This window comes from Strigops habroptila, chromosome 10 (assembly GCF_004027225.2).
Source record: "Strigops habroptila isolate Jane chromosome 10, bStrHab1.2.pri, whole genome shotgun sequence".
Taxonomy (NCBI): domain Eukaryota; kingdom Metazoa; phylum Chordata; class Aves; order Psittaciformes; family Psittacidae; genus Strigops; species Strigops habroptila.
The window spans coordinates 26,011,365-26,035,924 of NC_046359.1; the positions used below are offsets into that span (position 1 = coordinate 26,011,365).

Genomic DNA, 24,560 nt, shown 5'->3' on the forward strand with positions numbered 1-24,560 from the left:
GTAAGAAAATGAGACTAAGCTGGTTTTTTTCATGACCAGAGGCTCATATCCAGGAAGAAGGCTTAGCATCTCCATCTGAGTAGAAGACATTGACTCTGAAGGCATAAAAAGCAAAGCTTTGAGGCAGCAGATTGCTTTCCTCACTGATGGGGGCCAGGCCACAAAAACTTCCTTTCTCTTGGGTTAGTTTATAGTTGTCAGATTAACATTTTTCATGCACTTAGATGCACTTGTCTTCTATTATAATAATGGCAAAAGTACTGGGTGGTTTAAGATTTCTGAAGCAATTAGGGGACTGAGGCTTGGGAGGCAAAAGCTCTTCATGGTATTGTAGTCTGTTGAGTTATGCGCAGATGTTCCTTTATGTCCAGCACAGTTCTTCAGTCTGGGATTGTATATACCCAGGATACCTTTTTTCTTTTTAATTGTCCATATCCAGGATACCTTTTTTCTTTTTCTTCCTGTTCTTCAAAGAGAGAATTCTTCATAATGTCGGGTCTGCTTTACACGTGTCCCATATGCTATACATGTGTACAAGTCCTTGATTTTAATGCACATGTTGCTACTTGCAGCTTTCTGTAGTTTAATTCAAGTTCAAATACAGAAGAGGTATTACATTTCAGGCTTCATGGCAGAGACAGCTTCCCCCTTCAGGCACTCACCTACATATGGAGTCCTGCGACAGGGCCAGGCTTGTGGCACTGAGTGCATCAACATCACTTTCCCTCTCCAGGCTCCCTTCCAGTAGGTGCAGCTGGTTGGCAGCTCTCAGCTCCCTGACCAGCTGTGTAAGAAGCAGCAGTCACTGTGCTGCAAATGTGTGAGACGCAGATGCCGTGAGAGGAGCATGAGATGGCAGCCAGGTCTCACACTCTGTGTCTGAGAATCAATAGGGTTGTGTAAACAAATGTAAATCCAGACCCAGGCTTATGTGCCAGATTTTGGGTGGGAAGAAGCTGGGGATGTTACCAAAGTACCTGTAGTTATAAGGCTTCTGTGCAAGGATACACTGTTTTGTAGGTCTTGTTGCTTTACTACAAGACTTATGGACTGATAGTTATCTGATATAAAGCAGTTCAGTTCTACTGAAGACAGTAGTGGAGTTGTATCATTCTACATTGCCTGAAATTTTTGCCTATGTGATATTTTCTATGTCTGTTGTGATTGTTGCTATCCCAAGCAGACAATACTGGTCACCTTTCTGAAAGGTGGGGAAGGTTGTGGTCATAGTTGGAATATCTGGAGGGAATGTTAGAGTGTGTTCTGAGTATGATTTACTTAACAGTAGACATTAAACACCCAAGAAAGACTTACTGGACTACATGTTTTTAACAGGGAAGTCCTAATGTTCCCTAAGAGACCACTGGATTTTGGAAGCACAACAGATATGTAGCTTGGGATGCAAAAAGAGGGGAAAAAGCAGATCCTGTCACTGAAGAATGGGTGTGCTAGAATATTAACCTAGTGTCTTCCCACTACTGAATGCTTGGAAGCTGTCATGATATCCTATCCCCTAAGCCATGGATGGAGTGGTTATGCTTACTATTCAAAAAACTTGTGTCCACATGTTTCTAATACCGTATCAGCTGATTTGACAACACTGTCTTGTTTTGGCATAGCTCCAAGTGTTAGGCAGCATTACATAATAATAAGAAAAAAATAACATAAAGCTCTACTGTGTCCTTTTCCTTAGGACATCATTAATATTTGAATGGTATATGTGTTTCATTATGTCTATAACAAAGAGTCAGGAACTTTCTGGATTGAGTCTGAAGGCTACTGAAGTGGTAAAACACTGAGATTTTATTGATAGTAGGAGTCATACATGCTAGGTGGAAGGATCAAATTAGTTTACCTTTTTTTCAGCTTTCCAGGGCTTTTCCACCTCTACTTGGATGCATACAGAGCAGACAATTTCCTACCTTCCTCCTAGAAGTGAACCAGCATTCTCATATAGTTGCTGTCACTTTGATGCCTGCTGACTTAGCGTAACAGCCTCTGCCCTTTCCAGTAGAAATAGACCCAGCAGCAGCAGTACAGGGATGTCCTATCGCTCCACTTCTCTGAGTATGATTCCTGCCCTTCTGCGGTTTCTGTCCTTTCTTCTCTTTATTAGTGTCTTATGTTGTTCAGAGCTGTATTAGATGACTTACAAATCTATTAAGTCCTTATTCCTTACTCTCTAGAGAGGATGTTTGAATCTAGATTTGGTCTGCTAAGGAGAGGCAGGAGACTGTTAGGAATAATGTCAGAAAGATAATTTGGGATGAGAAGGTGCCACCTCAAGATGCATCTGGGAGAAATGGCAGACGAAAGTACTACATCTTGCAAAGAGCATGATGGCCAGATTGTAACTCAACAGGAGAATTCTGATAAGGAAGGATAAAGTTTTCCAAAGCATTGAAGAAAAAGACCCAACAAATGAAGTAGCTGTGGTGCTGAAGGGAGAGCAAAGACAGGTTGCAAAGATGAGAGTGACATGGGACAAATGCCAGGTCAAGATGATCTTTTGGCTGTCCTTCCGAAGGGAAAAAGCTTGCATGGTGATGAGAGGAGATTGAATGACAAATGTCTGTCTGCTTCTTCTGCATCTCATAGAACAGCCAAATCTGAAATGTTGTAGGAGGTATGATTTGTCATTTAGCCTGGTTTGAGCAAGAAAGGGAAGCCAGGTCCCTGTGTTGATGAATAGCTTATAAAATTTGTAACAAAAGAGCAATGTAAAAGTAACCACCTGAAGCTGGGGAAGCAGTGAAATTTTCCAGTGAGGTGGAAAAGTGAAAGTGGATGGAATGTAAGTGTTTTGCAGAGTAAGAGTTATCCCTATGGGGATACAGTGTAAATAGGGTTTAGGAGGAACTATTAACAAAATAAGGTAATTGAATGGAAAAGTAGGTAACAGTCATGAAGGATCACCTGTTTAATATGTTGATTCAAATTAGTTTCTGTATTTTTTCAGCTAGTAGCAATTTATATCAGATGTAATCATTGCTCAGACAGTGTATCATATAGCCTGAAGGAGAATGCGGAGAAAAGAGTTTATAATTATGTCATGCCTCTTTGTCCTTCTGTAGGCAGATTGTGTCCTCAAACAGTGTTCAAGGTTGTTTATCATTCAGGGGACCTGTAAAGGTCCTCTGCAATGGCTCTTCCAGTGCTGGAGAGAAATGGCCTTTTTTTGTCATTCAACCTAGCCTGCAAGACTCCAAATTGGGGAGCACAAGGTGCCACAGGCGAGGCTGGGTGGATGCAGTAGCACCCTCTTAGGGTACAATGTTTTCAGGTCAGCAGTTTCCTTGCACCTTCCTCCACACTGGGTAAGGGGCAGCTTTTAGTGTCACTAAATATAGGAGTAGTCCTTTTGCTCATCCCTTCAGCACCAGTGGGAGCAGCACATGGAAGGCAAGTGTCACAAGGTGCTTTTTCTGTCACTCATCACACCGAGCTGTCTCCACAGCTGCTCTGTCTTTGGCATGTTTTGTTCAGAGGAAGTACAGACAGATGCCTTCCACCTGGCACTGCAACACCACTGACCCAGAGCTTTTAATGCTAGATACCTCATTTTCTGTAAGTGAAAAAGTCGGAAAGCTTGCTGAGAGGAAAACATTTCAAAAATGTTATGTCTTTTTCCTAGCTACCTCTGCAAGCTTATACAACTCATTTCATGTACTTGTGAGTTTGCTTCCCTGGTGTGAAACAGGGAATAGTAGTACTTCTTAACCAGTTGTAGTACAGAATTATAACCAGATAGAAAAGGTGCTCTAAAGATGCAGCATGTGTATGTTATAGGCACTACAGGAGTCTTCCAGTAGCAAAACGTATTGTATTTGAAGATCTTGGGAGCAAATCTCTACCGCTGCCTCCTGTGCACAACAGTGTTATGCAACAGTTTACTAGGTGGAGGTTTGAAGAATAACTTCTCCAAAGGAAATTACAAGGGGAAAGCAGATTGAAGTTTCCCAGTTTGGAAGGTGTCCAGGGAGATCCCTGAGTCATGGAAAATCCATTGGGATTGCTTTAGTGGCTGTGTTTCAGCATTACATCTTGTATAGAGAGCAACAGCTGGATGAGTTTGTCAGTCAGTGTAAAGTTGTTGGCTTCTACATTAATGTTGCGAGAGAACTTTTGGATTACAAATGCTTAACCAGACAGTAAATGCAATTATGACTTGTTGTTAGGAGATTAGTTCATTCTGCAAGGCAAATGCTCATCCTTCTCTTTTTCCTTTTGCTGTATTTTGTGAAAGTTTCTGGTAGTTTCTTTCTTAGAAATGCTTGGAGAAAAAACATCTTGGCTGGTATTTTCTTAAGCCCAGTGATGTCAGTGCAGTAGTTGCTGTTCTGATTATCAGAATACTTGAACAATGAGACAGGACTGGGTGTGAGTGAATAACCAAACACTGTCATGCCTTCAATTCAGTGTTTGACTGCGGAAATACTTGGTTTATGTGAGTGAAGAGCACTGTGGAGTTGCCCTCCACCTTGCGCCAGAGGAGATAACAGAAGGCTCACATGGGGACATTTTTCCAGCGGGTCTAGGCCGATTAGTAGTAAATGCAGCTCATCTCCATTTGTTGAAGGAGAAATTCACAATTAACAAAAAGGGGATAGACTGATAGACTGCTCAGCCCATTCTATGACAGTTTATTTCAGTCAGTCTGTGTCTGATATCTGTGTTGTAGACTGTAGAACAAGGCTGTGTTATAGGCTGTCTAGCAGAGTTGCTTAGTCTCTGTTACAATTTAAAGCAGGTAATTTGATTAATATTTTTGCACTGGTGTAAATCCAGAGCAAGTCCACTCAGTTTAATGGAATTAGGAACATTCTGGTCTCTGGTTTCCACTACTAAATTGGGAGGAATAATTCGGAGAGCAAGAGAAGAACAAAAGGCATCTTCTGGTTTCACTTTTATCTGTGTAAACCTGAATTCATGCCAGAAATTATGGTGATAGATCTGAGTTCTTTTGAGTTCAGCTTGCATGTAAGTTGTGCGTATGAGCTGCACAACCAAAGCTCACTAAGAAGTTAATTTTTCTCATTAAATTCTTAACTAACCTCTCAGTTCCTCCTGCCCTTTTACGTAATATTTTATCAGAGATTTAAAGGTCAGCCAAGCTCTGACTTACCCATGTTTTCCTCCATAGGGGCATATGGCAAATAGGATGCACACAAGAGGATAAAGCTGGGAGGAGAGGAGTAGGTGGCACCAACGCCCCTGGAAGTTCAGCAAGGCTTTGGCATGGGGCCGCAGCAGCAATTCCCAGCACACATTTCGAGGGTTGAGCCAGCAGGACTGTGTTTGGGCAGGAAGCGATCAGAGAGGTGTGTGCCTGTGTGCTTTGGCACAGTCCAAGCTGTGAATTGCTCCAGCCTAGGAACCTCCTCTGAACTCATTAGTATTAAAAAAGAACAGAGGAGACTTTGTAGGGAGGGAGAGGGTGGGGAAGCCGGAAAGGTAGCAGTTTAGACGGCAGTTTCCTAATAACCTTTCCCACACCTAACTTCCCATACAGGGTCTCATCTAAAGGACCTTGGCATGAAAAACAAGCCCTGGCACAGGGACGGGGAAGGGAGGGGGAAATGAAGGGAGGAGAAGGAAAGGAAATGAGGGGTGGGGAATGGGCACTGCTCTGAAACAGCAGGTTTTATTGTTATTTAGTGGTATATCAGCTGATGCTAGAAGCTCTGTTTGAGAGGTATTTGATGTATAATCAGAATGTGGAGGTAAATGTACACATGCCACCTGTCACAGTGGACTGTACAAAGGTTGGTAGTCTCTCCATGACATCCCTGATACAAGCCCCTGGTGATCAGCATGCCTCTCTAGAGAGTGCATCACTAGGCTGTAAACACTGGGGATATGTTAAAAGATAAGGTTAAAAGAAGATGGAGAAATTCTGTGAAAAAGGATGGGATTCAATGGGGACAGTAAAACCTGCAAGTTTTACTGTAAGTCTGGTAATTCAGGATGGGAAGCAGCCAGAAGGGTATGCTTCTTCAGAGATGAAACTCAGGATTATAGTAAATCATGAGTGAACATAAGTCATGCAGGTTTTGTTTTTTTTTTAATTAAAGATAAAATAAAAGTCATTGTCTGAATGGAATATTTAACCAGGAATGCAGTCTGGAAGCATGAGGTAATTCCTGTACACAGCATTGGTGAGGTCTCAGCTGGAACACTGTCCCCACTTTTGAGCAGTGCACTTCAAGAGAGATGTACTTTGACCGGGAAGAGCCCAGAAGTCGATTAGAGGAGAAACGAGGGGTCCAGAGGACATGACCTCAAAGGAAGACTGAAAGAGCTGGGCTTGTTTAGCCTCAAGAAAGATGACTGAGAAGGGGACATTACAACAGCCTTTAATAGGCTTGAAAACTGTTATCAAGAGGAAGGAAGAAATCTGCTCACCATGTCTGTGGTTGGGAGGGACGGAAGTAATAGGCTTAAATTGCAGCAGCTGGGATTTAGATTAGACATGAGCCTGACTATTCAGTTGTCATCCCCATCCCTCTCACTGGGCTCATTCCAATTCACTGACATGAACATGCAGGCCACCTTAACAGAAAAGCAGTGATGGTAGTCAACTGTTTACATTATTGTCCTCGTATGCCCATCCATATCCCTCTTGCTCTACCCATACTGTAGCCCTGCATATGAAAATGCATATCTAAGCTATGACCTCTCTCTAAACATCTGTGTGTATTGTTGCATAAACAGGTACTGGTTTTCCTCATTCTTTCTCTTCGGCCCAGCAGATTGTTGTCTCATGCACGTGATTTGCCTGTGAAGGGCAGAAACATGAACAGCAGGTGCTGCTTCTAGTGGCCTGTGAGAGGGGGACTGCCCACAACAGGCCTTGCTGGTCATAGGTGCTTGTATGCTGTCAAGTCAGAGAGCTTTGAGGAGTGGAAGAGACAGGATTTAGCAGTTCTCCAGGAAGCAAAGAAGCAATTAGAAAAAAGGAAGCAGTATAGTATTGGTGGTGGTGTTGGGGGTGAGAGGGGAGATGCTTAGTGGACTTTCTGTGAGATAAATTTCTCTACCAAAAAGCAGTGGCCTTGGTGGATGAAAGTCTTACTCTGCTGTGGAGCCTTAAGAATGAGTGGCTTCTGTGTTGGCAGGATAGTAAAGAAACACATCTTTCAGTTCATAAACATCAGGTGCTTTCTGTCTTGTACTGTTATGACTGAGAATCAAGTGATTTTGGCCCCTAATACTGAAGGGGTTTTAAAGCTGCAACTTTCTTAAAAAGCAAGAAGAAGTGTATGAAGGAAATCACAGACTTTTGTTTGTCTGCTTTACAGGCAGATCTATGTCAGTAGCTGAAATGTAAACATTGCTTCCTTATGTCAGCAGGCTGTGTGAGCAATTCAAGTGTGCACAGTGGTTTCATCATGCACAAATGTAATGATAAAACATTGTAGGCATGGGCAGATGTTATGTCATATGTCTTATGTTTATAGTTGTGGTGTATGTAAGGTGTGAGTGGCATACATATCTGCACACACAGACATACCATGTGTATGCAAATGCATGGAAACCTGGTGATGTTTTGCAGTGATCCACCTATTTATTATCCATTGGGAAACTGATAAAAAACCGTTACTCCCCAGCCTCGTATGGTGTGTTGTTTCTGTGTGCTTTACAAGGGCTGATTTTAATTCCAAGAGTTAGAGTAAGGTGGAAGAGCTTGAGGGAAAGGAAGAGTTTGTTTTGGGGGCTGTTTTTCTTCACGGGTTTTTGGTGGACCTGGGACTTTTAATCCGTGTGCTGCATCTGAAGATGTGCTAGCTCTATGGGTGGTACTGATGCTGCCTGTTGAAAGATCATCAGCCATAAACTTCTGCTGTGGGTACAGCCATGCACTTGTGCCAGGCACAGCCCTGAGAAGGTAGAGAGGGGCACTGGTTGCTATCTAAAGATGGAAGCTCTGCTTCACTTCTCTCAATGTCCGCCTCAATCACACTCCAGTGTTTGCAGTTGCACATTAGGTAAGGCCTGTGAAATTTTTTTCTTTTTTAGGGAGTTTTGCTGAGTGATACTTTTTTTTTGCACTGCTCATTGCTCCAGTTTGTGCATGAGAGTACGCAGTTTCTGCAGTCTGATGAACCTCACTCACTGACAGTTCAGACAAGCTGTCTTTCAGAATGCCTTATCGACCTCCTCAGCATTGGAAATGTGCACTCTTCCAGCAGACTGCCTCTTGCATGTCAGCCTGGTGAACTGGATTGATCAAAGCAATGGAAGGAAAACTGTAGGGGAGCAATCCTATACTGTCCCCTGGAGGTGGACACAGTGATTAAATAGGGAAAGATTTATCTCTTCTACTTGAAGCATTCATAAATTCTTTGTGAACAGACTGAAAGCTGAAGATATTTTTTTATTATTATTTGTTTGTTTATTATATTCGCTCACTGCAGTTATCTCTGAAGCAGCATTCCAGACAGTTGCCTCTGGATGTCTGATGAGCATGTCCCTGCTCCTCCCCAGTCTTCCTCCCTGGTGGGCAGTAGCACAGCTCGAATGCGATCCACCAGACTGACCTGTTTGTTATTTGCCAGCAGAACCTGGCATAGGCAGTGTGAACAGAAAAATAAGGGTTCCTGGGACTGTTGTTAAAAAGTGTAGCTTTCAGGCAATATAAATCACCTGTTAGCAGTGTGGCCCTACTCAGTTCACTTGTTAAAGCTTATAATAGTTATGCTAGATTGGATTTTCTATTGCAAGGGTTTGTAGCATGCTGCTGACAATCTCCTCCCTGATCTCCTTCCACTGCTTCCCCTTCCTCTACAGTCCCAGACATGTCAGTGCTATTTATCTCATGTCAGCTTCAGTTGTACTTCAGCATTGATTAACCCACCATCAACTACTCCCTCAAAGTGATTGCACATGAACATGAACCTTCTCTCGGGCCTGCCAGTGGATGCTGGATGGGATCCCATGGTGTGTCATAATCACTGTTTACTTTGTACAAGATTTAAATAAATTCATCCAGGGCATAAGACAATCAGCTCTGCTATGCCACTCGGGAGCATCAGTGGAACTGGAATATGGCCCTTTTGGAGCCATGGTGACAGACATGTATATACATGACCTAGGGGATCCTGAAGCATCAGGTATCATACTGTACTGGCAACAGTGTATTATACTTCATTTTGTAACTTGGGTGGGTTTGATGCTATTAAGAGACTGAGAGAGAATGATTGATGAGGTGGATAAGGGAGAGTGCATTTGCGCATGACAGGAGAAAAGGGTCAAGGGGGATGAGAAAAAGATTGGGGGAGAAGAAAAGGTAGGTGTGTGAAAAAGACAAAGGAATGGGGATGTGAACAAGAAGCAAGACAAGAACAGCACATTTAACTAAAATTCATACAGTGCAAGGTCATAATGTAAAAATCAGTGCACCCTTGGAACCTAAATTTTTAAGGCAGGGATCTGGGAAGTGTTTAACTGTGTACAGAGTTTGCTCTATGGCTTTGTACTTGCAGGGCTTTTGCACAGCCCTCTGAAGCTTTTGGTGCTGGTCACAGGTTGGGTAACTGTCAGTCTCATCTGTTCTGGAAGTTCTTAAGTTTTCATTCTGAGTTTAACAAAGGAGAGTAAAGTTTAACCTTCCTAGGGAGCTTTGCCAGTTTGTGCCCCCTGAAGATTTGGTTCCTGTGGTGCCTGGTGATGCCAAGACCTGGCTGTCCTTTTGCTTGATTACCTGTCTGCTGCTAGAGAACCAAACTGTGCAATAAACCTGTAATCAGACAGTCAAAATGAGCATCTCTGAACAGCAGAAATGATGAAGCCTATTTGCAAATGTAATACTTAGTGTTGCATTCTGTGGTGTAAAATAAAGATTGATTTCATGCCAAAGCTATTCCCTCTGGGCATGGTAAAAGGATTTCATTCTTTAATAATTCTTTAATAATTGCCCAAATAAGTTTGTAGACAGAAATAAACCTTTAAGAAGTGAGAATATGCTTTTATATGTCATTAACTTCTCTCAGTCAAAAAAAAGCTGTTAAATATGAAACACAGGCCTGGGATTCAAACTTAAACAGGGGAAGTTTAGGTTAGATATAAGGAAAAAGTTCTTTACTGTGAGGGTGGTGAGGCACTGGAACAGATTGCCCAAAGAAGTGATAAATGCTCCATTCCTGGCAGTGTTCAAGGCCAGACTGGACAGAGTCATGGGTGACGTGGATTAGTGTGTGGTGTCCCTCCCCATGGCAGGGGCGTTGGAACCAGATAATCTTAAGGCCCTTTCCAACCCTAACTATTCTGTGATTCTATGATAGATGCTTACAAGAAAGGGTGTGCTTTCAAGAGCATTTCAAGTTGGAGAGACTGTGACCTGTGGGCAGAAGATAAAAGTGTAACTCAACTACCTGTAGATGAAATTATAAGAAATTGATGAAACAAGACAGGTATCCAAGTAAACATAAGAAAATCAGCAAAATCTCCTCTCCCTCCTGGCAAGATATGTGTTATGCCCATAGTAATCAAGTTATTTCCTGCAGTAAACAAAACATGACACAATTCTGTGCTTTATCACACTGGAAATGCTATGCAGGATTCATTAAAACCCCCAAACCAAGCCCACCAGCCTCTGAAGGTTTGTTGATTGGTTGTTTTGGGTTGTTGTTTTTTGTCTTTGACAAAATGAAGCAGCTGTCTGACTTTAAGTCAGGGGGAAGCTCCCTGGTGACCAGGAAGTCCAGCAGCCAGTGGAAGTGGGACAAGTAGAATGAGAAACTGGAACTGAGGAAATATCACGTGAGCGTCCAAATATCTCTGGAAAAGCAAGTTTGGGGCTCTTGGTCTCCAGCATTCTGACTTGAAGCCAAGAGGTGCTGGAGTCTGGAAGCCCTCATGCTGTCTGTGTACTTAGAGTGTTGAGGTTTCCATCCTACGTCTTCTGTGACTTCAGCATTGTTACGTTGAGAATAGGAAGTCTCATTGTGTCTGTGAGTGTTTTACTAAGTTTGTCTTTCAAACAATTTCAAGTTTTCCTAATTTAAATTCCAAAATTCCTATGGACTGTATAAGTCTTCTTGCAAGGCCAAGTAAAGTAGACTGGTGAAAGAGCAGCTATCCTGTGGCTCCGTCCCACCTTTCCACAGGTGACTGAATGGTGGAGAGGCAATATACATTTCAGTACAAAGATGCTGGCAGGAATTGAAGGTTCTCCTTTAGAGAGGCAGGCATGTTGGTAGGCATTAAATGTTCCCTTTAGTGGTTCTCTCTCCAAGTGATCCACTCTTCTACATTCCCAAAATACTAATTTTTCTCCATATTAATTTCATTTCATGTCACTAAGAAAAGTTCTGTCCAGTCTAGGTGAGAAGTACTTCTCTGTTCAGCTCTCCTGGGTGGTATCATTATTGAGCTGATGGCTACCCAGTATCAAATCCAGGTTTCACACTTTGATGAAGGTTCCCGAGGACAAGGGACATAATGTGGCTTTAAATCCCACAGAATCCTAGTTTTATGTTTCCTGCCCATTCCTCCCTCTTGTTCTCTTTCTTTCTCTTTGTCTCTTATTTCCTTGGGTTGTAGCCATTTTGAATGAGCGCCATCTTCTCTTTTGGCCTGAGAACTGGACTTGGAAATACTTGAACCTCGAATCCAGCTCCAGCACATTTTAAATGTTTTATCATTGAAATTCAATCTGTGTAAGTTAAAAAAAATGCCTACATGAAAGTGAAATTAACTGAATGTATCCCTCTGTCAGTAAATAAAATAGGAAATAGACGAAGGAGAGAAATGTAAGGAATATTAACTGGAGGTACTTTACATCTCCCTCGGGCCAGCCTGGCAAACATCTTTTTAATCTGTGTTTCATGAGAACAACTTCAAGTATTTTTAAGAGCCAGAAGGCTGAGCTCTATTTTGCAGGGTCATGCTGGCATGAATTGCTGGAACCAAGCCGCCCATCCAAGATACAGAAGAGGAGTTACTACATTTCTGTTTGGAAACTGGCACAGGTGATGGAGGAGGGTGTTCTCCCCGCTTTGTTCTGACCGACCCTTTTTTCTTGCCCTTTACATTTTTGCTCCCTGGGCATTCAGTCACATTGGCTTCCTTAGCCTGACTCCAACCCCAGTCTTGATGACTGCATTCAGAGTTTGTAGTTCCCCTTTTCTGCCAACCTTTGCAATTTGTTTCTCCTTCAATAGCTGTTTGCTGTCACTGAACTAACTCTAGGGTCTGAATTTCTACACAGTGACAGATCTACCTCTGTTGTTAGGTCAGAATGACCTATTCATGGACCAGATTGCCCTTCTGAGATTTATTCTTTCTGTTGTTCCTCCTGTTTACCTCCAACGCAGCAAGTCGCCTTCTGTGCCACCTGTTAGAATCCTGAGTCAGAATAGGAAAACGGTTTGCCTGATCCAGGATCTTCTTTCTTAGCTAGATCCAGGGGGTTCCTGTGCAGTCACAGCAGTCTTCCAATCTTCTATAGAAAGGGGAGGGGAGAGGTAAAATTATTTGGAGGGTTCCAGAAGGAGAGTTCATGTCTCTTGTATTTTGCAGGGATTTCTTGATTCTTTATAAGGCGGGATTTGGTTAATGTTATAGGTAGAGAGGTTATGTAGGCCTCTTCAGTTTCTCCCACTCCTTTCTTCTTCTCAGTGAAGGAGCACACTTACTGAAGACTAACTTCAGGAAAAGGTGGTGAAGAGCTTGACTGCTGCTTTGCATTCTGGAGAAGGTGTCTCTCTCCCTGTTGGATATTCATGCTTGCTACCTGCTCATTTGACCTGGGGGCTAGAACCTAGCATTATGCCTCCTAACAAATACTAGCTGTTTCAAAAGAAAGGGTAATTTATCCTCCATGTGCCATCGTCCAGTCAGGTGTGTTTTGGTTATGCCTAGAACCCTGAGCAATTTGCTTGTTGTTATGTTACCTGAGCTGATGTGGTGACTTCTAATGTTCTTCTGGCTTAGTCTACCCTCCTGAGCCACATTCAAGTGGGTTGTGGATGCACTTTGTTCTCACTGGATCTCTCATCCATTCAAACTATCTTTCCAGGTTTCTGTTCTGGAAAGAACGTCATGCTATCAGCATGCAAAATTACATTACTGGAAATCACAGATTCTTATTGCCTCATTGAAAGCAGAGTGCTCTTTGTGTCCTTGGTGGTGCTAGTGTCCAGGGTAGTGGCTAGAAGCTACGAAGTGTCAGCATCCTGCCCTCTGGGTGGGTTTAGTCAATAGGAGCGTTCTGTTGATGAAATGGTTGTCTTGAACTATATTGGTTGAGATCATTATTTGGTTTTGTGCACAGCTTCTGGAAAGAGCCTTTGCTACTTCTCTGATCTGCCACCAGACTCCAGAAAGAACAGAAGGGATTAGAAAACCCAGTTAGTTGCTCTGTATTTAAAAAAAAAGGGGGGGGGGGGCAAAATAAAAAAAAAAAACCCAAAACAAGAACAACAACCAAAAAAAAAAAAAAAAAGGCAAACCCAAAAAAACCCCTAAGAAAACCCCCCAACCAGTGCTGAGATTATTAAGTAGCTCAATGAAACAATCAGAATTTTTCTAAGTATTTAGCTGAGCCCAGCTAGCTCTTATCAGATGTGTATTCTGGCCTCTTTGGTGGTCTTCCAAACCTGGCATTTCTGATTCTCTGTCTGCCCCTCCTTTCCCTCCCACATGCTTGACCTCCAACAGCATTCTTTCACTTGTCTTAAGACCTTACATGTCGTTTCACTCTCACTCTCCCCCCAAGAATGTGATCCTGGTCTGAGCTTTCTAATTGTGTGTAGCAAGGATAAAAATCCTTGCCTCGCTTGGCTGCCCCCTTGTTTGGAAGCTCACCCTAAACATTTCCACATGGTTTGCACTCTTTTTGCACAGCTAAAATTTTGGTTTTTTTTTTTTTTGTCTTTAAACTTTTTCTTGTTTAAAAAAAAAAACCTCCTCAAGCTTCTTCTACCTTGGGCTGCTGGCACTGACCTCGCCTTGTTACTGTTTGCATTTCTTTTGTACCTTTTTGCAGCTGAAATCTCTATGGGCTTTTAAATCTGTCAGCAGCCGCTACCAGGCTCAGTGTGCAATTTAGCTCACTGTTTTCACAAGTTTCCCAGCCCTGAATGCTTTCCAAATGAGCCATTGTTGGGCTGAGTTAAAGAGGTATTGTCTCTGCTTGGGCTAGTTTAGCGTGGGTGCCAGAATCTGCATGTGCAGTGTTCATAATGCTGCAATGTCATCTTGATACTGGATCCCTGGACACTTCCTTCTCCAAACACTTTCAAATATATAGGAAAAAGAAAATCTTGCCAAAATTGATTCATTGAAACTTTATTGGAAGCTTGTCTTTGTATTGCTGAAACTCTCATTTAGACCTCTTTGTCTGTCCCTATTCAAGCAGGCTGCTTGCTACAAAGATAATTTTTTTTGTTTAATTCCCATTAGCACCTGAAACTGACAGCTGTGATTGGAGCCCTGTTCTGGCCAGTGCTGAGTAAACACAGAGCAAGTAGCAGTCTTTGATGATTTTAGAGGCACGTCGAGTAGGAAGAGAGTCTATTGTTATCCACCTTCTACAGAAGAGAAATGGAAGTGGGGAATCTGGGAATCAGTTCCAGATCACAGCATTATCCTTCATTTTACAAATGTAAGGTTGGCTAGGCTCTGAAAGGGTGTGTTCCACTGAACTTGCTTTTCTTAGCAGAGACTGAATTTGCCCAGTTCAGCCTGATGTGACACTGTGTGGAGGTGTGTCCTTTGTCTGGAATACGGGTTGTCTTTTGCTGGGGACTGTGGTTCAAAGGCCAAACGCCTGGACAAGCATTTCAACCTGTAGACTGCTGTTCACGTTATTGCCACTAGACAAGTGTCTTGTGACCTCTGTTTAAAAGATACAGTGATTTCACTGATCTCCTGCTATGGAAGACCAAGCTGGTACTTCAGGCCAGGAAAAAGATGTATTGAATTTTCTCTAAGAGTCATGAGGAGTGAATGTGTCACAGAAGCCAGTGCTTTGGATTTTTCACTTCATGACTTTCATGTGCTCTTTCCCATCCTTGACTAACCATTAGTAATGTAAGTTTGACACTGGAGTTGTTCAGGCTGCCTCTCTTCAGAGGTTCTGCTCTGACAGGAAGAACTCGCAGTAGCAAGGTAAAAATTATGAAACCAATAATCTTTGGAGTCTTTGGGGGTCACTGAGTCCTCTGCCTTTTGATTGAGGGCTAGTAACACAGCTGGTCCAGATTCCTCTCAACCTATTAGAAGTTACCAGTACAGCTGCTGACTGTTTTTTTGTCTGTTTTTCTTTTTCACAATCTCCAGGATGAATTGGATCTCACAGACAAGAACAGAGAGGCTATGTTTGCACTCCCTCCCGAGAAGAAATGGCAGATTTACTGCAGCAAAAAGAAGGTACTACAGTTGTCCTGATTGAAGTAGTTCACCAATAAATTCTGTGTGCATATATCTAATTACTGATATACATCTACATTTGAACATGTTTATCTACTGTTTACTCAAGAACATGATACTTAATCACTTAGATGTATCAGTATGAATATGAAACAACTTTCTTATAAGTACTGCATGAATGTGTAATTTCTGAAGAGAATGTTAACAAGTTAATATAATATGTTGTCCCATATTTAATGTTTCATGTGTTTGGGTTTGTCTTTTTTTTTTTTCTTTGAGCTGGAAGAAAAGCTATCATGGAAATGTTTTAAGAAATTTTTAAGACACTTTTGTAGGTTTTTAGAACAGAAAACGTATTGCTGAAATCTTTCAGGATGTCTTCAAATATCTCTGAAGTGCATAGTAATAGTGATGTCATAGAACTTGGTAGTTCAAGATCTTCCAGGGCCTTTTTCAGTAGGGAATGTGCCATATTACACTGGAAGTTGAAGGCCACCTGCTTGTATCAATTTCTGTGTAATGCCTCTCCTTTCAAGGTGTTCAAATTTCTGACAAACTGGTGAGAGGGGCAGTTAAATCAGAGGCTGATGTTTCACACTGAGTATTTTGTCAGTGCCAGAATGATGGCCAAGGGAATTGACAAGTTGTGTGGCTGTTGTGAAACTTCTAAAGGAGGAATTCCTGCAGGAGCAGTCTGGTGGGAAAGTTTTGCTGCTCTAGGAAGAAAACAGTCAGAAACAAAGATAGCCCCAATAGCTGTATTTATTGACAATAAATATTAGAGAAAAAAGGTGTGGCAAGTTTGTTGGTCAGTTTTATTTCCCAGATGTGCAAGTCATGCTATGAGACCATCAGTCTTTGTATTTAAGTCTGCATAACAGAAGCTGAAAGAAAAGGTTTAGATGTCAGTATTGAAGACAGCAGACTGAAGCCCTGCTGATGGTCCTTCTGATGGTCCTTCTGCTGCCTTACTTTCCTCAGGGAGAGGGGAGGGAATTAGCTTTCTTTCCAAGTAATTAAAGAAAATCTCAGTCAAACCAATCAAATGGGTGCTTTGCATGTGTGTTGATTTTGGTTGAAATGCATCACACAATGAAGTTAATAGTTACAAATTAGTTACAGTGCCTCTGAGCTAGCAATAATTCAGGAAGTGCGTAAGAGCAGTCTGGGCTCAGTTGTCTTTGGTGCTCTCTCCACTCTTTTTCCTGCTGGTACGCAGAGCTTGCAAGTGGAGGGAAGGTGCAGGCTGCTGTGATTAATGTCTGCTTTACATTTTTGCTGGCCGGCTCAGCTGGCTTTTTGAGCTCTGGTGGGAGAGGATCTATTTGTAGCTGTCTTAGAGAACCACACATTCCACCTCCCAGACCAGTCAGCCTTGGCAGGAAAATTCAGGCTTTAATGTATTTAGTATGTTGGTTGGATTCACTACATTACACTTTTTTTTCTTTTTTAAAGCAGTGGATTTGATCTAAGATTCTTGAAGACCTCCAGAGTTAAAGAAGCTACATACTGGAAAATCTTTATAATGCATTTATAGTGCAACCTCAGTTAGCTGAACTCTAGCTATCCAAAATGATGTACTAACTGGAACAGGATACTGTTGCCAGATGTCTATTCATTACATTGCAGATACTTTCAAGTACTTGAAACCGTAACTGTCCAGTGTTATTCATTGTTTTGCTCATAGACAGTCAGCTGATGGGTGATGACATATCTCTTTCTTTAGCTTACTACCTAATCCACCTATCATCATTGTCTTACAGTGACAGAGAAGCTTCTTGCAGGCTTCCTTTTAGAGGAAAGCTGTCTTTTCCCTGAAGAATTTATAAGCAAATTTTAGCCACAAAGGGTCCAGTTCTTCGCTTGGCAGAACACTGCCAGCCATGCAGGACCAGCCCCCAAAGAGCTCTGTCTTGCTGATGTTGGGTTCTTTTAGTTTCCTGGGAGCTGAGGGCTCTATGCTTTGTGATGTGGCACATGAAAACACTATGAACTAGAAGGTCAAGAGTGCATGTTGAGGCAACTGTTTGCAATTGTTAATCTCAGATGCCTTTTCTAGTCTAAAAGTAACTGGTCAGAGCTTCCTGATCTGCTCTAAAGGTGGCAAGATTAGTAGATTGTCTTAAGTCAATAAAAGTCACTTGCAAAAATTGTTGTAGGCACGCTGTCCGTTTATCTCGGCAGTTAGATTTTGGATATAATCTCCTATGGTACTTATTCTGAATGTGGTAGCAGAAAGTCACTATTGTATCAAAAAAATTATTCCACCTGCTTATGATACCAAGCCTTTCTGAAGACATGGGGGAAGACATGTATATCTGTGCATATAAAGTTATAAGCCAGGGGCACTGCTTGCCAGCCAACATTCCACAGTACTCAAAGGAGGTTCAGGTCTGGATTGAAATTTCATTATTGTCTGCAGAGGAGTGTTCACACAGTATTATGCAGCCATGCTTGCTTTTGTCGCTTCTGGCCATTCTAAGTTCGTATCTGAAACCATTAGTACTAAAACCAAATCACCAATTATTTGATCTAAAGGAGTAGCTTCAACTAGGAGCTATAGGGAATGCTTCATTCTCATTTGTGGAGAAGCTATTTGCAAGGAATAAATGCTGCTCTGTTGAAAAATGTTCATGTATTCTCAGTCTCAGCTGTCCTCTACCATGTTGTCAATTAGTACAGGGTGGACAATGAGAGAGGCAGTTAATTTGCATCACAAGAATCATCAATCAGTCAGCAGTGATGGCACTCTGACCCTTGACCCAAAACACTAATACTACATGCTTTATATTGCCTCTTTCTCTGTAGTATAAACTTTACCATACTGAGTAATAAGGAAAGACGAATGTAGACAGAATGAAAATTATGATATCCTGCCCCAGTTCAGGTCCTTTATTCTGGTTTTGCTTAGGATAAGCTTCATGTCTCACCATCAGTTGAAATTTAGACTTACATAAAACATAATCCACTCCTGGAATTCCTTCCTGTAAATTGTCTCTAGATTTCCTACTAGTTATATGTTTTGCAGGAATTAGAAGCAGCACCATCCCATGCTTTCAGATGTATTTATTCATAAATTTCTGATGTCAAGGTTTAGAAAACTGCTGTTACTCAGTGCTGTTTTACCAGGATCTGGTATTAAATTATATAATCTCGTTAATTACTGGTCAAATAATGATATGGAAAGAAAAAGTTGACAATTCAATTATTTCACTTGTAAATGAGCTCATATTAGGATCCCAAAAAGGATCAAAAATGCAGGTATTGCACTGCTTTGGGTGCAGACTGTGTTTCTAAGAATGAGGCCTCATTGTGCAGGCAATAGCTTATTACCTTCTGTACAATCCTACAAGCTCTTAGACTTGTTACTATTGGAAAGCAAATAAAGTTGTTTTCTTTTTATGGCCCTTTTTGCCTCCAGAGACTAATTTGTAAGCCTTCAGTTCAGCAGATTTTAGTAGGAAACACACACATTTCCAGAGTTAAACAAGTTAGGGTTTTTTTTTTTTTTTCGCTTTTGTGTTTCTTTGAGGGAAAAATTGTTAGCAAATCTCTTTCCAAAGTACAGTCAAACTGGACTTGCTGTATCATACAGCTTCTCTACAAACAAATAAACCCAACAAAAATCTCAATCCTAATAAATATGTTGAGCTCTCTGAGATGGTTTTGGGTTATTTTGTACTCTTCTGAGTTTAGTTGAACCCTAGAATAGCTGCTCTGTGTTGATTGTGCTTTACCTGATCAAGTGAGATTATTCAAACTCAAGTAGTGAAGCAATAATCAGCACACTGTGGTTTGCTGGAAAGAGGCATTTATGGTATCTGAAAAAAAGAATACATGCTTACAATCCTTAAGTTGACTATACTTTTTCTATTATGGAAAACAGATCTAGAGAAAGGCTGCTCTACAATAGCAAAATAGGGGCTTAAATATTCTGAGGAAAATTTATCTGAACCATATGCTGTAACAGCCAATATACAAAAAAGAGAATTTCCTTATGATTCCATCCCATGCAATTTTTTTTGTTATTATCTGTTAATTATAGTTTTCATCTACCTGATGAATAAAAAAACCTAGTAAACTGAAAATGAGAACAGGAGTTAGGAAACTCCTTGGTTCTAAAAGTGTTTGATCTAAATTGTTGTACAATTTCAAAGAACTTCTCATTTTTATGTTTATATATAAAAATGTATTTCTCTCTACCTGAAAGAAAGAGTAACAAAGTTAGGAAACCGTGGTAATGTTCTAGCCATGCCATCCTCTCACACCTGTTCCCTGTACTATATGCACATCCCTTGGCAGCATACAGCATTCCTTTTCCTAGATAAAATCTTAAAGATCTGAATGTATTTTCAGTTGAAGCAGTGTTCATTCTTTTTCCTTGCTGCACCTACCTAACTTCTAAGGTATACTTGTAGGAATGGATTTTGTGGTGAAGTCTCCAGACTTGGGAGAGCTCACTGCAAGAAGGAAGGATGAAGTGGAAGGCACTTCTGTGCATTACACAATCAGAAAGGAGTCCAAGTCCTTTGGACTGAGATTACAGGTCAGTGCTGAAACCAGTGAAACTGAAGCCCTGGTGCAAAGTGCCCCAGATGCCTCTTCTAGAGGTTTATACCTCTCTCCCACAGAAGCAGCAGATACTGCCACATCATGTTGTGTTCAGTTCTCTTTTTCTAACGTGAGGGCTGCATCCAGCCCTACATTAGGCTTAGAATGCCCTGGAGAATCCTAGCCTTAGTCAGGCTTTAACTTGTAGTAATTTTACTGCAGTCTTTTTATACCATTTGCAGCTCAATGTCACAAACTCCCACTTTGGTCCCATGCTGGCTGTCTCACATTAATGAAGATAATGTCTACATGCCAAGTTTTTGGTTTTGTTTTTTTTCTTTGAGAGTTTCCCTTTGAGCTTTGCCCTTGAGGTTTGCATTGTCAGCAAAATGCCACCATAAAAAGTATAGCTTGATATTTTGCAGCTGTATATAGTGTAAGATACCTCTGTCCTCCACCCCCATGCCCACGTCCGCCTCCAGACTCCTGCAGAGCTCTAAGCAAAATTGAAGATGGATGCAAATATAAGACCCGGAGTCCCCCTTGCCTTTGGGGAAAACTTTCTTAAGTGAGTGGTGGAAGTTCCTGCACCTGCTGTTTGTTCTTGCATTGCTTTATTCTGTGTTTTTGCACTGTGACGTGTAGTTTCAGCTTGGTCGCAATGGAGAGGCAGTTATTTCTCAGCTAAAGTGAACTGGCAGGGCTTTTCTTCCAAAACCTTGAGGTCTTTTCTTTGCATTTAAGGCCTTATATGGAGCAACTAAGAGCAAGAGGCTGCATTACATCTGTTGTATTTAGATAGGAGTTCTGCAGTTCTTTCTGTAGGAAAGTGTTCTTTGGGTTCCTACTTTAAAGTAGAAGATATACATAAAGATATTCAGAGGAAGATATTCCCTGAAGAAGAGACAAAATGGATCTTCATCTGGTCTCATTTAGTGATACAATATACCAGATGAAGATCACACCATTGTGTTGTCTGAGTGTGGGTTTTTGGTTTTGTATTGTCTGATCCAAGCTATGAAAGCCCTTTGGGGTTCATCCTTTCTGTATGAAGAGTGCCAAGCACATGGTTGTCTCATAATAAATGAAGTGGGTGGTTTGAAAGTTGTATTGTTTTCAATTCTATCTTCTTGCATTATTTTTTCCTCTTTGAAATACTCTTAGAGTCTGTTACTGATTTGGAATATTAAGCTGTTTTGGTTATGGATTTATAGCTATAAGGAGCATTTAATGTGTCCCTTATAAGTTGCCTTCTTTAGAGTTATTATTCCACACGCTGTATCTGGGAGCAGCAAACATGAACACACATGATGATTTCCTGTAGTATTTGAGAAGCCATTTGTAAGGAGTCCCAGTTTGATGAGGCTTGGATGTGACTTCACGAGAGTTTTTCTCCCAGCATGAAGTGTGTAGGGGGGAGTGTGGTTCTTCTACTCTCTCTTCCCCTGGGAAGTCTGAAAAATGCACAGTAACCCTTACAGCATGTGTGATAGCCTAAAAGCAGAAGCAGTTGGTAAGCAGTATGAGGCTGAGGAAGCTATGTGGGACTTAGAGTGCTTAGTGGAAGTGTATTGCTGGCTAAATGATGAAGTTATCTGATGACCACAGGGCAAAGCCCACCCAAAGACACATTTGAGCTGGAAAATTAGACTGTCTGAAATCTTTGGTGTGTCAGAAATCTGTTTCTTTTCCTAGCAATACTTTAAAAGTTTTTGGCAGGAAGTTTAGTCAACATTTTAATTTAACTCAGTATTGAAACATTGGCAATGACCTGAACAACCTGAGCTAACTTTGAAATTAGCTCTTCTTTGATCAGGTCGCTTCTGCCCTAGGCCACTTCAATCCTAAATTGTTTTATGATTCTTTGAACTGACCATAAATCAAATCAGGAAAGCAGCCATATTAAAAAAGAAGGGGGCAACAGTAAGGCTCTGTGCAACCTGCTATCTCCTGTATTATTGCTATGAGACCAACTCCTTGAAATAGGCTGTAGCAGATGATGTTATTTGGTTCCTTCCCAATGCCTGGCATCCATGGTTGGTTTTGGTCTGAGAGACTGAGTGACTTCCTTAGCTCAGGAGACTGCTGGTGAAACAGTCTGAAATGTGGAATTTCTCAAATGAAATCTCTGAAAATAGACTTGCTTTCAGTTAGCTTATGTCTCAGTGGAAATCTCATAACACTGCTAAGTCACAGTGGGAGGATATTGCCCTTTGCAAACCACAGCATTCCTGTAGCTGGTTGTTTGGAAAACGCCAGCAATTGTGGAGTTAACTTGCTTTTATCCCACCAGCATCTGTTCCTTTTTCTGTTAACAGAATTACTTCATGCTCAGATGTTTGGGATGATTTGTTAGCTTGATGCTGACATTGGGTCATTCCAGTATATCTAGTCTAGGTATGGAAGATGCGCACATGGCTTCAAAACTTATTCTGTTATAAACGAGAGTTGGCTTTGGAGCAGTGTATTCAGAAACTCTGGCCTGTGACAAGCACACAACATAATCAGAAAGAACAAAATGCAGCAAGAGTGTCACTAATGCAGCAAATGCACACATTTTGTGATGTGGTGTGCTTGATCTTTTCAGTGTGAAAGAGCTGTTTGATTAATGACACCTGTTAATGTGTATTGTAGGCTGAAGAAGTAGCTCCCAGATTTGGGCAATACAGTTAATACAGTGTAAAATAAAGCCTAAAATGATATACATTTCCTTCTATGTTTCCTTCTATTTAATGCAGAGAATGTGTTCTTGCTGGAAGAATAAGACTTGAGATTCATGTAAGATACCTGTCGCTCTTTTATAGTTCCATAAAATGAATTTTGTCTTTTTTCCCAACTCACATAAGTATAAATTTGTTGACATTGACCTCATTATTCCTTGTGTAGGTCAGCATACCTGAGAAGAAATATTGTCCATTTTGTATGGTTTAGCAATAAGTTCCTGTAATTGTGTCTTCATGGTTTTTCTCCTTGATGTTTTCCCTTCTATAGCAAGTACCCTGAAGGAGTTACTTGAGAAACAATATAGTGGCCTTAATGATGTAAAAGACTCTTCTTAAAAATATAAATATATATAAATATGTATATATATAGTATATGTATTTTTCCCCTGGTAGTCACTCTTGTAGTAGCTTTAAAGGATTAATTTGCTGTCAAACAGGAAAAAATGCTTGTATTATTCATCTGAGATACCGTTATTACAGCTTGGCATTGTGACACCTAAAAGACCATATTATAGCAGATAGGAGATAAGCAGTTTTTCCTAATCGTTAATTTTACTTTATTCCATGCTGCAATGCTAACAGATGCATTTATTTATCCTGGTATAAGAGGTTATTTTGGGCCAGGGCCTTGAAATTACAGATTTATTTTTGTATAATTAAAAAGTCTTCTCTTCCCTGCCCACCATGGGAACAGCATGGAATATTTTTAGTTTCTCCCTCCCTCTCTCCAACAAGAAAGGTTAGCTGATGCTTAGAAAATGCTTTCCCAGCTCTTTTGTTCAGACTGCTGAAGATGTAAACACCATAAACTTGCCATGGTATTTGCTATAGATATTCTGAGCATGTAGAATCTGGGTGTCCATCTTGCAGTTCTGCATTTTTCAGGTGTGTTATTAGTGCTCCAGTTGAAGTTAGCACTCAACAATTCTCAAAAATCAGGCCCAAAATAGTCCTGAGTTTATGCAGTGATAGTTGGAAAATTATCATCATGCCTAATGCTGTATTTCACATTTGGCTTGCATTCTGTGGGAGTATGGGAGAGCTCAGTGGGAGCAGATTTGACCCTACCATGAAAAAAAAAAAAAAAGGAAGAAAGAAAAAAGAAGAGGGGGTAAAAAAATAAAAGAAAACATTTATCCAGCTGTCATCCTGCTAAAATGGTGTAATTTGCTGTGCTTAAGAACAAAAATAATGGTGAGCAATCCAATCCTGCTGCATGGGAAGTACCTGTAAATGCTGATAGTGTGATTTAGTTGCTGCTACTGGATTGTGTTCTGTCCTTGTCTGTCCTCTTGCAAAAGTTCTGGGTCTCCACAATCCAAATGAGTCAGACCTGCTAATGGTATGCAATAGTAATATATACTGTGTACAATGCAGTTCTCACCATTCAGATTAGTCTTAGGTGGATAAGCAAGCAAAGGATATGTAAATAACTAGCATATTTCTCTGCTACATGAGAAGCAGATCAGGTACAGATCAGGGCCCACTTTTCTCTGTATCCTGAATTTCACTGGATGCTCACCAGCCTTTCAAAAGCAAGTGAATACTGAGCAAGAAGAGTTGTTGAACTCCCTATAATTTCAGTGAAAAGTTTAGAAGCAGGCACAGTAAAGAAATATTGTCAGGATTTAGTAGTAGCCATGAAGAGAAAGAAAGAAATTTCCTTCTACTGTACTGGACTGTTGTTTAGTTTTAATTACTGTCAGATGTGACAGTTTTAGCTACACACCTGAATCAAGGTGAAAATCACATTGTCTTCCATTGCTATTCAGTTTTAGCTACACACCTGAATTAGGGTGAAAATCACCTTGGCTTCCATTGCAAACATCACATTGAAAGACATCGGGCATCCCAAACATTTTGCAGGTGTAATAGGCAACAGAAATGAAGGCTTAGAGAAAGGAAACAGTT

General features: G+C 41.0%; 1 protein-coding gene across 4 annotated transcripts in view; it reads left to right on the forward strand.

The window, feature by feature from the left end:
• Positions 1-24,560, forward strand: part of DAAM2 (dishevelled associated activator of morphogenesis 2) — a 172,667-nt gene that overhangs the window by 59,937 nt on the left and 88,170 nt on the right. For all 4 annotated transcript variants that reach the window (XM_030499163.1, XM_030499167.1, XM_030499165.1 and 1 more), the window contains exon 3: positions 15,286-15,375. In XM_030499163.1, the coding sequence (XP_030355023.1) occupies positions 15,286-15,375 (90 nt within the window). The remainder of the gene's footprint in view (positions 1-15,285; positions 15,376-24,560) is intronic.